General features: G+C 40.1%; 1 protein-coding gene across 2 annotated transcripts; it reads right to left on the bottom strand.

The window, feature by feature from the left end:
- Positions 1 to 534: 534 nt before the first annotated feature.
- Positions 535 to 16,975, bottom strand: LOC120742273 (F-box/LRR-repeat protein 20). 2 transcript variants are annotated; one of them, XM_040045525.1, is made up of 16 exons: positions 16,853 to 16,975; positions 16,434 to 16,599; positions 11,452 to 11,513; positions 10,565 to 10,619; positions 10,373 to 10,447; positions 9,363 to 9,457; positions 9,155 to 9,223; positions 8,974 to 9,069; positions 8,456 to 8,582; positions 7,946 to 8,020; positions 7,120 to 7,250; positions 6,682 to 6,742; positions 6,500 to 6,544; positions 6,357 to 6,413; positions 6,019 to 6,231; positions 535 to 3,958 (listed from the first exon to the last, which is right to left on the bottom strand). In XM_040045525.1, the coding sequence occupies exons 2-16, from the start codon at positions 16,473 to 16,475 to the stop codon at positions 3,851 to 3,853; spliced, it is 1,311 nt and encodes a 436-aa protein (XP_039901459.1). In that variant the 5' UTR covers positions 16,476 to 16,599; positions 16,853 to 16,975; the 3' UTR covers positions 535 to 3,850. The 2 variants fall into 2 exon arrangements, with proteins under 2 accessions (XP_039901459.1, XP_039901450.1); XM_040045516.1 differs by lacking the exon at positions 16,853 to 16,975 and having other exon boundaries at positions 16,434 to 16,706.
- Positions 16,976 to 19,303: the final 2,328 nt, after the last annotated feature.

The raw sequence follows: 19,303 nt of genomic DNA, 5'->3' as shown, positions 1-19,303 counted from the left end.
CATTACAGGAAATCAAGAAATAAATTTAGACATGTATTAATGCTATGCTAAACACGTATTGTTCATATTTCAAATGTTGCTTTTTGCTGTAAGGCTTTTCCATTTTTGGAAGAGACTTTAGGGCACGTCATGTTAGGAGTGCAGGGGTATTGGTAGATATTTAAAAATCAGAGGAGGATTCATTTTATTTCAGTTTCAGGGTTTTTGTGCATTTTGGCTCCCGTTTTCCATTATGATTGAAATCAATACCACCTGCATTTTTCCTTTACGACAGCCACATTTACTTCTATTTGACACGTAGCTGAAGAAAAAAAAAAAAAAAAAAAAAAAGAATTAAAAAAAATTATATTAATAATAATTATATATTCCAGTCTGGGACTTCTAGTTTAACCAGTTTTCTTCAGAACTGGATCCTGAAATGAGCTGAGAGCTGATATCATAGCAGCAGAGAGGAGAGTGGCTCATTGCTGCCATCTACTGCTGCAATGATAAACCACCATTAACCACAAAGTGAGAACAAGGTCCAAACAACTCTTAATAATATAGGTATATATTTATTCATACGTACATATTCATTTATAATCGGTTAATTGTAAAAAAAGAAAAAAAAAGAAAAAAGAGATTTACAGTAATTTAACTACAGTCATTGTCAAAACTTTTTTTGTTTAAATATCTCAGGTGCCAATCTACCCTGAACACACACTTGTAAGTTCACCTGTTGCCCTCTGCCTCTGTCCTTATCCACAACCTTACTCCAGTGTTTAGGATCAAACAAACGGACCCAGAGCGTAACAGCTCGACTTCTGTGTAAACTGGTGGAAGATCTGACACACGCACACACAAAGGTGTTTTGTTACTGTAAGGGAAAATAAGTCTGGTGTTTTGCTGTGTAGAGCCTGTAGTGTATTTCTGTACCATGAAAAAAGAAGGAAAAAAACAAACAAACAAAAAAACAAAAAAAAAAAAAAAAACAGGTGACAAGTCATTTCTTTTGTACATATATAAAACCTTCAGGAGCAAGTTGAGTACTATTAGTTGTAGTCCATGTTGTCGGCATGCGTTTATGACTTAACTGGTGCACGACGGGGACAAGCAGATTTGACATCCCAGCTCACAGACTAGATTCCCTGACTTTCTTTTTCCTTGAGTTAACAGTCTTAAAACCAGAGCACAGTGACAGAGTGCATTACATTACTCCACCATTTTGACTCTTGGTTCTTCTCTAATCCCCCATAAACCCAATTCAAACAAAACAGATCAGACTGGATTACACTGGATTCATCTCGGCTTGTATTATCCTGCTTGTCATAGCTGTCAAATCGCACGCAGACACACCGAACAGAATCATCACTCTGCGTTTTGCATGATAGATGCCTGTTGCTGAGCACATCAAAACCAAAGCACAGGGACATTTGCAGGTAATCAAAATTTTTGCAGTGAGTTTTCCTGTTTTTGTTGTATTGAAGCATTTGGATAGGTGCATTATGGGACGGATCCCATTTGGAACGGCAAGGCATAAAAATGAAGAAGAGAAAAGCACACTTAACGGGGGGAAAAAGAAAATCTTTCCGTCCTTCTCCTTGATGGAAACATTCAATAAGCAGACCGTACGTCATACATACACGTCATTGTGACCGTTAGCCCTAGATTAAAAAAAAATAAAAATAAATCTGACTCACATTTAACATTTCAAACAATTGCACTGGTGCGAACACTTCTCCTGGACAAAGACTACACTCTGGACATTAACAATAAACTCTGGATAAAAACAAACTCCATCAGATCAAAACTAAGGACTGGAAGAGGGCTCAAACTCAACTTGGAGACACTGAACTTGTGACTTCAAACACAAACAGGCAGAATCCAAACCACAGCAAAACAGAAAAACAAAGAAAGCTCCAGAGGAAAATCGTGTAGAGGAGAAAGCAGTAAAAGACACATTTATAAAATGAAAAGGGAACAGGAGATAATGAATGAAGCCGGTGCAAGTGTAGGACAAGATAATCCATAAGAAAAGGCGCCAATACTTTAAAGGGCAGGGGAGGGGGCTGAAGTCCATTATAGCCCTCTTTTGTGACAAAAATCATTCCATCATATCTGTCAGCAGGCCAGAGCTGTGCGCTCAAGATTCAGTCAACTTCCTCCACCAGTCTGATCTGGTTGTAACCTCCTGCAGCATCACTGGTCCCAGACAGACGGAGGAGGTCACAGGTGGCAGGGTGCAGCACACTATCACTCCGTCCCCTGCAAGGCCTCATAGAAGTTGAGGAGTCGCAGATGCCACTCCAACATCAAGCACATCCTTCCGCCACTGCGTGGGGTTCACCAGTTCCTCGTCATTGGAACCATCAAGGACTCGAAAACAAGCTCGACTTAATGAAATCAAACTAACTGAAAATAGCTTTACTTTGATTGTTTTCAGTTGGCTTTTTCTTTCCATTGTCCTGGTCTGACACCATGAATTAATGCGGTCGGACCTTTTTTGTTGACAAAAGAGAAAAGAAGAAAAAAAAAAAAAAAAAGTATCTTTTTAACGTCTTCTTTTGTTGACATGAGCCTTCACATGCCAGCATCAGTTTGTCTCACTCCATATCGAGTACTGGGTCTTTTTTTTTTACTCTCCAAAAGCTCCAGCACATATTCTCACGCACATCTGCACGTAAACAAGCATGCTCGAGACTCCTCAGAAAGACTCATCGACGGTAATTTCTGCCCCGTCTCATATCATCATGTTGCTGTTTATCTGGCTTCAACTCTCTGACTCCCGCAGTCCTCACATATTTACATTGAGATTTTAAAAAACTAGAGGTGTTACATGCAACATTTGGCATCTTCTCAAGTCCCCACTTGTAAGCCTTAATTGTCCATTTTTAGAAAAATATTAAACTTTGTCTTCTTTTTTATTTTTCCTCTGCACTATATTGAAGCTTCTGATTGTAACAGAGAGAGACAGAGAGAGGTGAGGGCATATTCGCTGCAAGCGCAGTGTATGCGTTAATTGATGATTTTTCTTTTATTTATGTGTGTGTGTGTTGTTAGTTGTTAGTAGTCTTCAATTTTGAGATGCCGGTTTTGTAAAGTGTCTCATCATTGCTTTATTGTAAGTGCAAATAGCTGCAAGTATTCTTAATAAAATAACATTAAAAAAATCAAAGTTTCTGCTGCATTCTTGTGGGGATGTTGGCAGTTAGGTGGCTACATCGCTGCCCCTCTTTTGAAATAAACAGCCTGTAGAACCAAGCGAACACTGGTCGTACTCAAGTGCAGTTCCCGTCTAGAGGTAGCTGTTGAGTTGACCTTTAAACACTAAGGGAATTGTGTTTGGGAGTTTGAGTGGGATCTTTCAGCCATGTTTAAAAGCTCAAAGTGCTTGATAAGTAAAAAGCTGTAATGGTTTTCCGTTTGAAAGACGGACTCATTCGTTAGGATTTTTTGTTGTACTTCATTTGATGACGAGTTAAATCCCTTAATGGTGATAACATTTTTTAAAACATAAAACTTCTTTGTAATACTGGTGTGTCCACTGAACACAGCCCAGGAATGTCCTCCAAAAGTTAATCTGTGTAAATGTGTCTCTTCACTTGAGCTTGTATTAAAGCCTATCGTATATGTTCTGTTTGTGTGCAGTGGTAAGATTTAAGAATGTTTTGGGGAAATTTACCCAAGACCCTGTAGTGTTGTTTGGCTCTCTCCCTCTCTCTGCAGCTCCAAAAGGGGGACACACCAGCATGTAGTCTGTGACAAGGGGCCAGGAGTGGTGGGGGGGAGCAGGTCAGGGGTCAAGTGACTGGCTGCAGGGAGCATGTACGAGGGACACAGCGAGAGGGAAGAGGGGGCTGTTCGCTTTACATCATAGCAGGACACAGCAGCGGCAAAACCTCTGACGGCTGCCCCCGACTGAGGGGGGTGGAGTGACAGGAGCGAAGTATGCATGCACTTTGATGTTAGGCAGATGAGTCTGTAGTAAAAAAAACATAAACGAGAGAGAAACAGATGGAAATGTATTAATCGCTCGTACAAATATGTGGAAAGCTGTTCTGGGACATTTAGTACATCAGTAGCTATAGCTTTGCAAACCTCAAGTTTATTTTTGTTTCAGTAATCAAAAACGATGTCAAACTGCTGTCGACACAGCTATGTCTGATTTTCATTCAAATTCAAAGACTAACATAGGATTCAGTGAAGTCTGACTTGATCTGGACAGAGTGTTCACTCACTGCTGTCAAGGAGACAGTTTGTTTTTCACAGCTTAAGTTTTGATTCATCACTTCATGTGGGTGGATCAATGACTCAGACAGAGTTTCATTTGGACAAAATGCATGAATCTGTGTTGTCTGATTCCACCCTCTGCATTACATCTATACTTCGTGATCATGCTGATGAGGAGGAAAGGTTAGAGAGCACCAGTCTAACCTCCTACATCAATAGTGATAGTAGTTTGCATTTTCAGCATTCTTCTGTAAAAGGACAAATGGCTTGACTGACAAAGCAACTCTAAGAATGCAATACCTTTGTGGTAGTGTTTGTACTCTTGCTACACAGCATTGTTTACAAAGGTAAACAACTAAACGTCCATAGTGGTTTCACACAAGAACTCTGGACAATGTCGGGAGAATCAAGTCCAGACATTGTCTTTGGTTGTCCTTTTCCTTATACATTACACACGACAGGAGTTGTCTGTTTTACTTGTTACAACTACTTGAAATATTCTGTATGCTTTTTACAAAGCCTGGTGCCTGGGTAGAGCATACACCAGTGACAAAACTCAACACACAGGTTAATCACACAAACTTTGTGCTAGGTAGTTAAATGTCTGCTCTAGCTGAGACAGACATTTGGATTTTAACAAATGGTCATGTAAAAAAAAAAAAAAAAAAAAAAAAAAGGTTTTTTTTGTTTTTTTTTACAAAAAACAAAGACCTGTAAAAAACTACACACCCATCCCATGATTCAATAAATTGTTGAACCGTCTTTAGCAGCAATAAACTGAATCAGTTGTTTTCAAGATGACTTTATTCATCTCTAACATTGCTGAGGAGGAATGTTGGAGGAGGAATGTCGCACCCTTCTTTACAACACTGCCTTTTTTATGCACAGCTCGCTTAAAGTACGGCCACAGCATTTCAGTCAGGTTTACGTCTGGACTTTGGCTGTGCCTTTGCAACGCCATGATTCTTTTCTTTTTCAGTCATTTTGTTGTAGACATGCTGCTGTGCTTGGGATCATTGTCCTGCTGCATGACCCAGTTTCAGCTCAGAGTTAGCTTTTGGACAGATGGCCTCACATTTGACTCTAGAATATGTTGGTATACAGAGGAGTTCATGGTCAACTCAATGGTTGCAAGGTGTCCAGATCCTGTGGCTGCAAAATGTTTAAAAGTTACATACTGCTAATATGCAGTACTTTGTTTCCACCATACATGCTCACGCTGATCTTATCTGAAATTCTTCCAGATGCCTTGTGATTTATTCAGATGCAAATCTGCAAACCTAAGCCGTGCTGCCTATTTTTAGAGAGAAAAGGCTTTCTACTGGCAAACCTTCCAAACAAGCCATGTCTGTTTAGTGTTTTTTTTATTTCTGCCCAATTGTCCTGTCATGAACATTGAAAATGCTTACTGAGACCTGCAGTGTCTGAAATCTAGTGCTTGGGTTTTCTTTGCATCGTGTCATCTTAGTGAAAATTGACTGGAACGTCCACTCCTGGAAATACCATGAAACATCACTATGAACTCTACTATGAAACATCTGCTTTCATAGTGGGGGTCACATTTGCTGATGATCAGTTAAACAAGTGCATTTGACTCGCAACACCCGGCTGCTACTTACTCAAGAAGAAGCAGTAAGGATGTATTTAGGGTTTTTTCCCCACAGGGCTGCTTACAGTCCTATGAAAATTGTGTTTTTCACAAGTGTGGTAAGATTTATTCAGTCAAAAATCAGCAGTACAATTTGTGTTTACCATACATTCTGCAACTGAACAAGCACTTACTCATTACTCGCAGCCCACACAACTCACCCTTAGTCTCTTAATACCGGCGCGAGTGATCTGCTGGCAGTCATAGAGCTCGATGCGATCCAGACTATGGCAACTCTTCAGGTGCTCCAGTGAGGCATCTGTGATCAGGGGGCAGTTGTCCAGCTCGATCACCTCCAGACGGTCGTGAGCACAGGGGCCGCTGCCGAGGTGTCTGATGCCATCATCAGTAATCAGCTCACAGTGGGACAGACTCTGCAGGAACATTGTGGTACCAATACAGATGCTCTATTACTAAACTGTCTATGAAAACAGCCATGACATTATGCTTGAAAATGCTGCAGGAGCAAAATATGTTTGAGTGGCAAGCACACACTTACCAGGACTTGCAAACGGGGGCAGTGGATAGATAACTGGATGAGTGTTCCATCTGTGATCTGATGCAAAAGTGAAAGAAACAATTCTCTTAAGCGAAGAAAAGGAGAAAACAGTTCAACCATTATATACCATATTGTTTATTTACCTGCACACATTCTTCTAAATCCATCTTCTCAAGCTCGTGACAATTCTATAGAGAGAAATAACAGAGAAGAAAAGAGATTGCATAATCACTATGGATTTATGCATTTTAAAGGATTTTGTTGGATCCAAAGTTCTGCTTGCCATTTAGCTGCAATGCAACCAAGAGGCAGACACCACACTCACCCTTGCTAATGTAGTGAAACCCACGTCTGTAAGCTGAGAGCAGCGAGCCACTTCTAATATTCTAAAAGGAGGAACACAATGAAGAGTTACACAGTTGAAGGATCACTTAGAGTCCAAAATTTTGAGTTCTTTCACACTTAAAAGGTAACTGGCTCTACAGTCACAGGCCTCAAGATATCTGTACTGCAGACGGGTCAGTGTAATATCTTTTATTTCCATTCCATTACCTCAATCCTGCAATCTTTAAGCTTAAAATGAGAATTCAGGTCTTTCTTTTTGGAATTTGAAAGCGTACGAACAGTCTCCCGAACATCAGGCAGCCAGGACAAACACTCTTGAAACAAAGATTAGCTGGATTTTTATGTAAAACAAATTAAATATTTTGCAGTTTCTCGCAAAACTCAGAACAAAGTTTGATGTGTAGGTGTGTGACGTCACCTGAGGCGGGGGCAGTTCTGTCCCAGAGCATGCAAGATGGCATCTGTGATGTTGCCACAACCTGACACACACAGAGACTGCAGGCGGTGACAACCCCGGCAAATTGTGATGAGCCCCTCATCTGTGATCTGCTGCTCACAGAAAGACACAGTACGTGTTTGTGTATGAGGGAAGTGAATCAAATCAACATCCACTGTGAAATGTAAAAACATGCCAGGCAAAACTTCTCTGTGTTGTGCTCTCTGGTAGATGTGCAAAAGCAAACAGTGTACAACCCTGTGTCCAAAATCAGTTATACAAACTATAACGAAAAGCAGAATAATATCAAAGTGTCAACTTCATATTAATATGAAAGCATCACTTTCTTTGGGATGCTCTTTATTTACTAGGTTAAATACAAACAGTTTGTATTTAACCTAGTTCTGTTTTTATTTTTAATTACCCTCTTTTCCATTTGAGCATTTACCCACCACAACCGTCAAGAAATATTTAATCAAATTCATAAAGAGCATACATTTTTAAAAATTAGTTTTAACAATTGATATGGTGTCTTTCTACTACTGTCGATATTGTTGTAAAATGATTAAAAGTAACACATTTTAGTTTTTTATTATATTGGTATGTGGTGTTTTAGAAAACTCATAATATACATGTTAAGAACAAAAAGAAAACAAAAAGAAAGATATAGTGAAACGATGACAAAAATCAAAGACGAGATATGAGACGAGAAAGAGATGCAGAGGGGACTAACTGGATTGTGTGAGCAGGCTTTAGGGTCTGGATGTCCGTGTTCTGTGTTTCTTCTACTCTTGTTAAATGTACTTACTGAGCATGTCTGCAAGTTCAATGTGACCAATTCCGGACAGTGAGCTCCGATATGCTTTAGGGCCTCGTCTTCTAGCTGTGGAAAAGATTGGGAAGCATTGGGAAAGAAAACTGATATCTCAATAAGGAATTTCATAAGAGAAAAAGTCTAAATCAGCGCAGACTGTTCTTTTTATTTATTTATTGGGTTTTTTGTTGTTGTTTTTTTTTTAAATCCAATGTCTGTCCCTGATGGTATGCTTTGTTGCATGGGAAAATTTTTCTTTTATGTGTGCAGCTGCCACTTTTTCTTGCAATAAATAAGAAGAACTAGTGAAAGTGAAGATGACAAAAAGTCTAAGATTAAAGTGGACCCTATTCACTACAGTGTTGACTGATAGAAAACAGAGCACCTAAGAAGTCACTACTTTGAAACTGAAAGGAAAAAAAAAAAAGTTTTCTAATGTGTTCAATAAAATGTTACACAGAATGAAATTGCCAGCAACTTATTATAACATAATCACGTGTGTACCTGGGTGCAGCCCTTGAGGAAAAGACATTTGAGACCAGGGCAGGAGCGCACCAGGGCCTGGATGCCATCCTTCGTGACTTGATCACACCAGGAAATGTTCAGCTGCTCCAGCAAAGGACAACCCTCACTGAGAATAGAACAAAGAAAAGGGTGAGCAGCGGAAACTTGCAAAGGATGAAAGGTGCAATGACAATTAGGGGAAATGTTAAATGCATAACAAAATTGAAATCTTCTCACATTATTCGTATCTCTTCTGTGACTTGTGTAGGTTTAAAAAGAAAAAATGAATCACAGCCAACAAGTAGTACATAGGATTGAAGGGGACTTATTAAGCTAATTTCCGGCTTCATATATTTATTCTGGAACTCAGCTAAATGGTCATGTTTAATAGAAAGTATTCACCACTGTAACATTATGTTTGAGAGGGACAAAAAAGAACAGACATAACAGGTTCACTTTGATATATGTGCTTTCAAATTAGTGGGAAAACAGCATATCAAAATAACAACTGGCCATACCTGAGCGCTTTGAGTGAAAGGTTGGTGATGGAGGTACACGAGGCGAGGTCCAGGTGCTTTAGCTTTGGACAAAACTTACTGAGGCTATTACACGTGCTGCAGAAGAACAATACAGTGATAAAAAGTGTATTATGATATGTTAGATACATTAACCGCACTGCTGCATGGACTGTTACTATACCTGTCTGTGATCTTGGTGCAACCGTTCAGATTAAGCACCTCAATGTTCCTGCAGTTCTGTGAGAAAGTCCTAAAGAGAGAGAGAGAGAGAGAAAGAGAAAAAGAAACATTTGTGTGATATCAGTCATTCTGCACTTCTCTCATTATCTCCCCTCAGGGTCTGAACTAGTATGAGAATTTCAATTAGGCGAGGTCCTCACTAAACTCACCTCAGGGCACTGTCACCCACACCCAGGCAACCCCGCAGGCTCAGCTTCCTAAGGAATCCCCCACATCGCTTTGAAATATTCTCCACCACTCGACCCTGCAACAAAAAGAAACATACTCTTTCTGCTGTATTTGTTTCTACAGCACCTTTAAAGTACCGAGTATAAAGTGACATATAAGCTGCGATCATAAAGTTCACAGACTCCACCTAAAACAAACAAAGATGACACACATGGTTTACATTTGGCTCATTTACTCTTCGAGATCAACTCCTCTTGCACTAGAAAGCCTCCCAGCCATTTTTACATTGGTCTCTTAGAGTTCATCGCAGGTCACGTTCGCATAAACCGCATATCTGCGATTTCTCTGTGGATCTCAAAACTGACACAGCATTAATGTGTTCTGGTGGTTAGAAATTGTTCTGTGACTCACAGACCATGGCTGCTTATAAGGGGAGTACAACCAGGAGCATACTGGTCATTATTTATTTATTATTTTTTACACATTGATGGGGTTGAGAATTCATCTTGCAGGGTTAGACTGTCAAAGTGGAGTTCTACTATTCCCCAGAGCTGTTCTATGGAGGACATATGACTGAAATAACCTAAACTGTGGTACTAAAAATGCAGTTTTACACCATACCCAAACAGTTTTCACCCACAAACCATCCTGCTCATCAAATTAGTCTCCGACTTCATCATCTTCTTCACAATTAAAACTATGTTGATACTGGGATAGGCTCAAACCTAGGGCCATAGATGGTTATTGATACACCCAAGGAGATCCAAACAAACTGCAAGCTGAAGATCCAGTGAAGGTGATAAAAGTGGAACTTCCAGGCGGGGCCCAAAAAACATAGCAACTGCTCTTTAAGGGGCACAGTTCTGTGTAAGAAGACTACCATGAAGGGCAGATGGGTCAAATTTGAAGCATGATTTCATTTTTAATATTTGGAGTTGCAAACATTTATGATCGCATCTGTTAGTAATAAGATATAATGAAATGAACCAACTTCAATGTCCCTCTGAAAGTCAAAGAGGTCGATTCGTTGCCAGTTGCTGCCATCCAAGGCCAGAACATTCCAGGACTAAAAGCAGGGAGCGGAGGGGAGTGGACAGAAATTCTGAGTTATTTAGCATGCACACGCAGAACACATACTATAACTGAAACCACACACACGCACACCTTGTGAACACAGACTCACCCGTGAGACCTGGGCACAGCGACAGAGTGTCACCACATCCAGAAAGGAGAAGATTCTAGAAGACAGACAGGGACGGTTTAGAGACCATGATCCCCGCTGCCAGAAGCTTCCTCTTTACTGCCCTCAACGCAACCCTGTGTGTGCTTCCCCTAACAGCAGAGTGGTGTTGACTAAATCAGCTAATATTGCTTTTACTGTCATCAAAATACACTTCCCTGCTTGCAGAACAGATATGTTTTCTTAAAGTGAGGTCCTGACGGGGAAAGCATTTCTTTCTAAGGAATATAGTTGGATACCGATTAGAGGATCCTACAATGCAGCAAAAAACTGAATTGGGGTTGAAGCAGGGATGCAGTGAGTTGCAGCAGTCTGCCAGCCTCACAAATCACAGCACTGCACCAGGCCAAGCAGCACAGAGTCAGCAGCCGCAACACAGACAGCTTGGCTGGCAAGGCCGAGGTTTGAGTTATGGCCTTCATTTGCTGTTTGCTAAGAGGCTTGTGAGCACCCCCCCTTTTTTTTCTCTCTCAAATCAATTTAAAAGTTTTATAACCACGAGCACCTGTTTGTAATTATGCTTTTAGCACTGGTTGAGCAGTGGGTGTGTAGAGCCAAGAGAAATTGGCATCCTAGTGTTTGGAATCTTTGTTTAAAAAGGGCAAGTGAACATAAACGATATGATTGTGAGACACACAATATTTGCGTGTGTTAGGGTAACACACAGAGGATGGAGGTGCTGCCTTTGAGTATGATTTTGTGCCGTAGTAAAGTCATGAATGTGACTGTGGAAATTTCAACATGCAAATTTTGCTTTCCTCAAAAAAACAAACAATAAAAAAAAAAAAAAAAACTGCAAGTAAGTTAAAGTACATCAAAATCTCACTCACCTTAGCAACAGCTCTTTAGGCAACTTCTTATTGATGACTGCCTCGTCACTATTTGTGAACATCTAAAAGGGTGGAGAAGATAATATCAGTCCTGGAGGCTATCACAAAGTGGCTGGGGCCCCTTTCATCCCCTCTCCTCACTCAAGGACGGCCCCAACACATAAGCAAGGATAAAAGATCGTAATCTCATCAGCTGAGATGGATTCAATGTCAATTCCCAGAAAACACGAAGGGTGACAGAAGATAAACTAACACAGAACACAGCGAGGTGGGACTTTGTACTGTCAACTACAAGGCTGTGATGGCCTATGCTTTCATCTTATCTTTCCTGCATATCCGTCTTAGTATACGTGCTATTGAGTAAGACCCAGTGTTCAAAACAGTAAGTACTGAAACTTTAAACTGGAATTGGTTACAGTACCATATATCTTTTGTGACTCTAAGACAAATAATTCGAGCTTCAGCAAACAGCTAAATGGGTTTCCACACAAATAACTGCATGCTGTGTGAGCACAAATTTGAGTCCAATTCAGAGAAAAAAAGTCACAGTAAACAAAGAGACAATAAATTTGCATTTATTGAGTCCCAGCTACACACACCCTTCTTACTGAGGAATTTAGGGTTCCCATAATTTGTGGGAAATGATACTGTGCTAAATCACTGAATGCAAGATGTTGAGACAATGGTCCTTGGAAACACATACTCAATCACAACAGGATGAATAAAGTAACATCTGGCTCAATCCATTTTTCTCCAAAGATTCCGAAAACAAAACGTTTATACCAGGGGCGGATCTGGCTTGTAAATAAAAAGTGGCAGAAGGCACATGTTAATTACATGAGGTAAAAGATTTATGACAAGATCAACAAGGTGTTTGTCAATTCTTATTTGCACTACTTGATAGAAACAAATACCACCAATTCCAAAAAGAAAGATTTATTTACCCCGTTTTAACAAAGGGAATGATTTAAAGGTCCCAACAGAGTTCTATTTTGATTATTGGTGTTTATCCTGAAGCCACACAATAGCGTCAGATTTTGAGGGACGTGCACATAAACCCATTCATCAACTCACAAAAACAGACTGTCACGTCTGCCAGTTGAAATTGAGGCCTGGATCTTTACGAAACACACAAACGCGCACACACAAATAAGGCATCTTGGGGTCAAAGCTGTTCTGTGTCTTTCTGATAAAAACACAAACTCTTTCTCAAGCTGCACATACACACACACACACACACACTCACACAGCTGTATGCGGGGGCTGCCTGCCAGCGCAGACGTGTAAAATTTTGAGGGAGTAAGAAGGGACAGACATTTGCTGTTTGGATTTGGGGCAAATTGACTCTGACAGCACGCCTTCCAGAGCGTTTCTTTCTGGCCAAATAATCCAGAGCTGTTTCAAAAGAAGCAGATGTCCGTGGTCAACAGCCATACACAGTACCCTTTTGTAATCTACCATAAAATGATGCAGTATGAATGTGACCATTATGTTTTGGCCACTGCTCAGTTATAAAAAGTAATGCAGGGGGTTAAAACAAACAAACAAACAAAAAACAAAACAAGCTGGGTGTTCTGTAGTTTGTAGTAAACCACTGCAGAGGCAAAGGGTAATTTTATTTTTAGGAAATGTGTAAATGTTCCTTCCTGGCAATAAATAATTAGATCCTGGTCGTTTGATCTATAGGAGGGGCTTATATTTGATTTTTAGGTTATTATTGCATACATGCACTGATTGAATTAGGCACAACTAAATATGGTGAAGTCAAGGAACCTGTTTAAGGTCAGAAATTTAAACCAGTTTAAACCTCCAAAATAGTTGTTTACATACTCTTTCTAATTAGTGAATACAATGAGTGGCCATTTAAGTATCTATTTTTCCAGTCTGTTGGGTGGTCTTTTGTTAACAGAATAAAAGTGCAACAGCTCAGTGCTTGCAGCAGAGCTGTGTATTTAACACAACTTCCTTCCCTGCCTTTCAAAATAAAACACTCACTGGCAGACTGCATTTTTGATGACTTACCAGCCAGCATATTTGGTTTCAAGCTTCTTATAACTAACCACCAAAACCTAAAAGCTACTGAGCATACCATTTGTTAAATTTGCTTGGAATTATAATCCTAGGTTAGTGAACAACAAAGGCTTTGTTTAGCTCATATCATAAGTTAAGCCCAACTGATAGATTACTTGGCCAATATCATCAACTGACAGTGGCAGACGCTGTCGATCCCTGCCACGGTGTGACCACACTCCTATCCCCAATTTAGAATGACCAATTAACCCAACTTCCATTTCTCTGACCTGCAGTATCTGTGAGCCACGGGGGCAAACGAGCAAATTCCACACAGAAACCAGGGCCTTCTCACTTTGAGATGACAGTGCTAAATGTTGCACCACCACAAACCACTTAAAAAGTCAAAAACAAAAAACAACAGCTGTAATTTACAAATCTTCACATAGTTTGTCCAGCTGAGCAGCTTCATTGTTTAGAACAGTTTCGATCCTTTTTGCAGAATCCCAGCCCTTCCCCATTCCCAAGGGGTCAAAGACTGCAGATATGTCAACAGCTAGAGTCTCACAGAGATACATTAAGTGTCCTTTGGCAATGGCATGAGGTTATAGGAACAAATATGACACATCATGCTTGCCACATATAAATGGTTGTTGATCTTTGGTTGTTGATATTCCTATTTCTGTTACATTGACTTTAGTTTTTTAACTGTTGTAACTGAAGAATTTCCCCAAATCCTGACTTAATATTTACATCACATCTTATCTTAGCTTGTCTTAGTGGACCCCTTCACATAGTGGGTAAGAACAAACAGGACACAAACTGCAGTCTTCTGGATGGCAAACATGTAACTTTGGACTCAGTTTGTCACTCAGCATCTAATATTGTCAGGATTGGCATTGGTTCCTTGAAACACCCAAGTACAACTTGTATGTTCAATGGGATCTGATGGAACAGTAGTAGCTGATGCCCCCAACAGATCAGATCACGGCTAATCATTTGCTGGTGCAAAGTCCAGCGGCATCTTCACTTTAAGTTATTATCTAGTGTTTTGAATAGACTGCTTAAAAGTTAATAAGCAATGAAAACATCCATTTTCATACTGCTGGCTGATATGTCGATACCCAGATTTTTTTTTTTTTTTACTTCCTAAAAATCAGATGTGTGTGTGTGTGTGTGTGTGTGTGTGTGTGTGTGTATGTATATATATATATATATATATATATACATACATACACACACACACACACACACACATACACACATACACATACACAAAATGTAAAATAATTAGGCCCAGTCATATCTTAAAGCCTTCATAGTACATTGTTATGCTTATGTAGCATTTTGTTCTTAGACAGCAGGCTTACTTGTGTTTCCTAGAGTTTTTAAAAGTAGAATAGGAAGCAGAGCCTTCAACTATCCAGCTCCTGCAACAATTATACTGCAACAGGCTTAGGCTGCTGGGTGGCTTCCCATGATGCACTGACCATTTCCTCTTCACTCATTTCTTTTCACCCTCCATGTGTCCATACACCACAACTGCATGTTGGCAATTATTAAATTCAGCTTATCTCCCATAGTTTGCCTTTTCTGCCATCTCTCTCTGCTCCCACAACTGGCCACAGTGGATGGCTGTCCCTCCACGAGCATGGTTCTGCCAGAGGTTTTTTTCCCGTTAAAATTCAGTGTTTCCTTCCCACTGTTGCCAAGTGCTCCCTCATTGGTGGTCATATTATCGTTGGGGTTTCTTAAAAAATTTTAAGATCTTTACCTTACAATATAAAAGTGTCCTGAGCCAACTGTTGCTGTGAATTGGTGCTATAATAAATCAAATGTCTTCAAGTTTAAAAAAAAAAAACAAGTACATAAATTTGTGAACTACACAAAACAACAACAACAACAACAACAACACAAAACCTTAACTACAGAATGTTCGAAAAATAGAAACACTTTTATCTTGAAGCAAAACATCGCCATTTCCGCTTCTCCCCTCTCCTAAATCCAGATACCTTTAAACAGCAGCTCCGCCGCAGCTGTCGGGCCAGAAGGTAACGGCCTGAGTCCTCTGAGTCGTCAGCTGTTCACCGTTAAAAATAAATAAAACCACACACACAAATCCCACGCTAGCTGGGGATTAAACAACATCAAATGCTCGGGCTATACAGGCCAATGTCAGTGGCCGGATACATTTGTTTGTATATAAGTTCGCACCAAAAATATTGAGCTACGCTTGCGCGGCTGCGACACAAAGTTTATGGTAATAGCCTTGCATTGGGGGAAAAAAAACCCAACAACGACACTGTAGGTAGACAGCGTACATATGGGCCTTTTGAGACGAGTATAGGTTATGATGTGTGTTACACTGTAATAGCCCGGCACTATTTTCAGATATTTTGTGCTAACACCGGGTGCAGGTAGCAGACTGAGGCCACCAGCCGCCGCAGCGGCTATAGATATAGCATACATAACGAGGTTCTCAAAAGAGAGAAGGGGGGAACATAACAATCCTGCATATGAGGATAATTTTAAGCAGCTTCTTTTCTAAAGTGAAACCACTAATCCTCCACTTCTGCTCATTATGTGACGTGTGTCGAAGCTTTCCTCGGCGTGCTCTGTGTTAGCCTCATTGTCTTTGTTTTGACGGCGCAAAGGGAAACGAGGACAACGTTTAAAGAGCACTCAAAATGCCTTGAAAGTGGCTGCGAGCAGCACGTCGGCTTTAGTGGAAAATACTGACGTGCGTCCTTCTCCACGCCAGGCCTCGACAGCCTATATGTTGCTTGAACAACACAACAGTGTTTGACCTAATCCCAATACTGACTGCGGAAGCTGCATCAATAGCCTCCCCATAAGCGCAGTTTTATAATAATTATAGCAACAGTCAACACGCAGGCCCGGATCGTAGCGGTTATATCGGCTATTTTAAATGTGTCTCAGTGACTGTCAGTTAATGGAAATAATTAACTCACCTCAAACCGGCTCCGCGAAACACCATTTACCTCCTTCCCCATGTCGGACGCTGGTAACCGACTCAATGGATTCGGTGTAGGCGCAGTAAAATGCAGATACGGGCCCTCTCCACGATTATCATGCTACCGTCCTCTCGGTAGCTCCGGTGGTTTGATGTATTTTGACCTGTACCACGAACCACAAAACCTCTTGTTACCGATAAAAACAAAATATATGGGTTACGAGCAGCAGCCAGCCAGCCATAAGCCACTTCTCTTATCAGCTCGATTCGCCCTCACCTCCTCCTCCCCCTATAAGCACAGCTTTCTATCCATCCACACAATAGCCCGACAGCAGTGGGGCAGACTAAAATTCAGCCGGTACACCCCTACATCCATAATAAAATAACATTAATATGAAAAATAATAAATATAATGACCTTGCTCAGTGCGCACTATTTCTTGCTCTCTGACTGCTCCTTTAACCAAAGCTCACAGAGGAGCAAATATAAATATCAAAGTGGGGTGTCAACCATTTGCCCGCACACGTAGCATGAATACCTATCAAGGGTTTGGGGCCACATGTGATAATTAAAAAGTTAGATCAGACTTAAAGTTCATACAGACTTTGTGAGAAAACATAGGCTAAAAATTATGTTCTCTTATAGTATGAAACAAAAACATCTAAAGTGAAGTGCATATCTGATATGAGTACTGCCACTTGAAGACCTTTCCACTGTATTAAAAACAGTATTAAAACCAGAATAGAACCTGTGAGTTGGCATTTTATTAACTATCAGTAACGGTTAACACTCGTTTTTAGATTTCTATCTCATCTGCTGTTATTAAACATTCCAACTTTGTTATTGCAATAGGGAAACGCCACTTCCTCGTTTCTCCTCGGGCACACCCCTCGTCTACAGCGGGTCCAATCAGCATCCAAGGACGACAGCTCGTAATACTGCGTCATCGTAGAGCGTAAAACTAACACGCCAGACAACACTGAGATCTATCTATAGCAAAGCTAGTGATAGCTAATATGTTCTCTTACTTTCTACGCAAATAGTAGTGTTTGGCTGGGGTCTGGTGCTCTGTAACTTTAAGAAAACAGCGATTTTTAATTGAACAATTATCTCCTGATGCCCCTAAGGATAAAGAACCCCCTTTTAAAGCGTGTGTAAATAATATACTTTTTTGGGGGGGTTTTAATCCCAAGGTTTGAATTTGAAGAGGACCTTTGCATCTTTTGTTCTTTACTCACTGGCCACTTTATTAGATACATCTGTTCAACTGCTCTTTAATGCAGCTATTTAATCGACCACTTGCATGGCAACAACTCAACGCATTTAAGCTGCTAGAATTGTCAAGTAGACTTGTTGAAGTTCAAATTTATCATCAGAATGGAGAAGAAAAAGTTATTTAAGTGATTTTGTATGTAACTTGGTTGTTGGTGCCAGACAGTCTGGTGTGATATTTTAGAAACTGCTGATCTACAGGGATCTTCCCACACAACTGTTTCTAGGGTTTACAGGGAATGGTCCAAAATAAAGAGAAAATATCCAGTGAGCAGCAGTTCTCTGGGTGAAAATGGCTTGTTGATGTCAGAGGTCAGAGGAGAGTGGCCAGACTGCTTCAAGCTGTGTGAAAGGCAACAGCCACTCAAATAACCACTCATCACAACCAATATATGAAGAGCAATCATGAATGCACAATACATCAAACCTTGGAAAAATATTACCTGGTCTGATAAGTCTTGCAACATTTGGATCTTTGGATGTTCTGATGGCTGCTTCCAGCAGGATAACATGCCATGTTGCAGAGCTCAAATAACTGGTTTCCTTAAATGACAGTGAGTTCACTGTACTCTAACAGCTTCTAGAATCAACAGATCTCAATCCAATAGAGCCTCTTTGGGATGTGATGTATAATGATGTATATCATGGGTGTACAGATGAAAATTTGTAGCAACTGTGAGATGCTATGATGTCAATATGGATCAAAACGTTTTCAGGATCTTATTGCATCTGTGCCATGAATAATTAAGGCAGTTCTGAAGGCAAGTGTCTCAGTACTGGCAAAGTGTACCTAATAAAATCACTTATGAGTGTATATGCAAATGTGTTAAGCTACAAAATACACACTCAGAAAGAAGTGCACTGTAGAAGACAATTTTATCCCTAAAGGAATAATCCAAACAATGTGCCCTCTAGTACTGTTCATTGGACCTCAATGTTTTAATACTGTTAATATGTAATTTGTGGGAGCTACCTGGTTTCCTATTTCAATTACAGGTAAGGCATTAAATACCCGACTAGGTTTATTCTGTCTAGGTCTTGTATATCAGTGACATAGAGATGCAGATGATAGTACTATTTTCGCACAGAAATAAGGTCGGGGGTTCAACCTCTTCCAGGCATTTTCTTGATTTTCTCTGGTCCAAAGAGAGATGCTTGTTATGTTAATGGAGTAGTTCTCAAACGGTGTGTTGTTACCAGGGAAAAATGTTGAAGGTTTTCTGAAGTGTGGCATTAAAAAAACAGTTTGACAACAGAGATGTCAGATACATGAAGCCCTGAATATTAAGGAAGACTAGAAAAGAAATAGTGAGTTCACAAATGAATTCCAAGTATATGAATGAAAAGTAATATAAAATATGTTTATACCCAATTTCACTAGTCTTTTAAAGGGTTTGTTTTTGTATTATCACATTATATTACAAAACTATTACCCAAAACTTGCTCTGTGAAGTAGAAATCACAAGTGTATAAATAGGTACCTGCTGTCAAAAAAAAAAGATGTTCGACTTTCATGAAAAGTTCAGGATGAACACATTGGGGTTAACTTTAAAGTTTAGCAAGATTTACATGTAAGATAATCGGTAGATTATCTGT

Source organism: Simochromis diagramma, unplaced genomic scaffold (genome assembly GCF_900408965.1).
Source record: "Simochromis diagramma unplaced genomic scaffold, fSimDia1.1 OVJJ01000321.1, whole genome shotgun sequence".
Taxonomy (NCBI): domain Eukaryota; kingdom Metazoa; phylum Chordata; class Actinopteri; order Cichliformes; family Cichlidae; genus Simochromis; species Simochromis diagramma.
The sequence above is the reverse complement of the archived record's forward strand: the minus strand, read 5'-3'. Positions and strand labels throughout refer to the sequence as shown.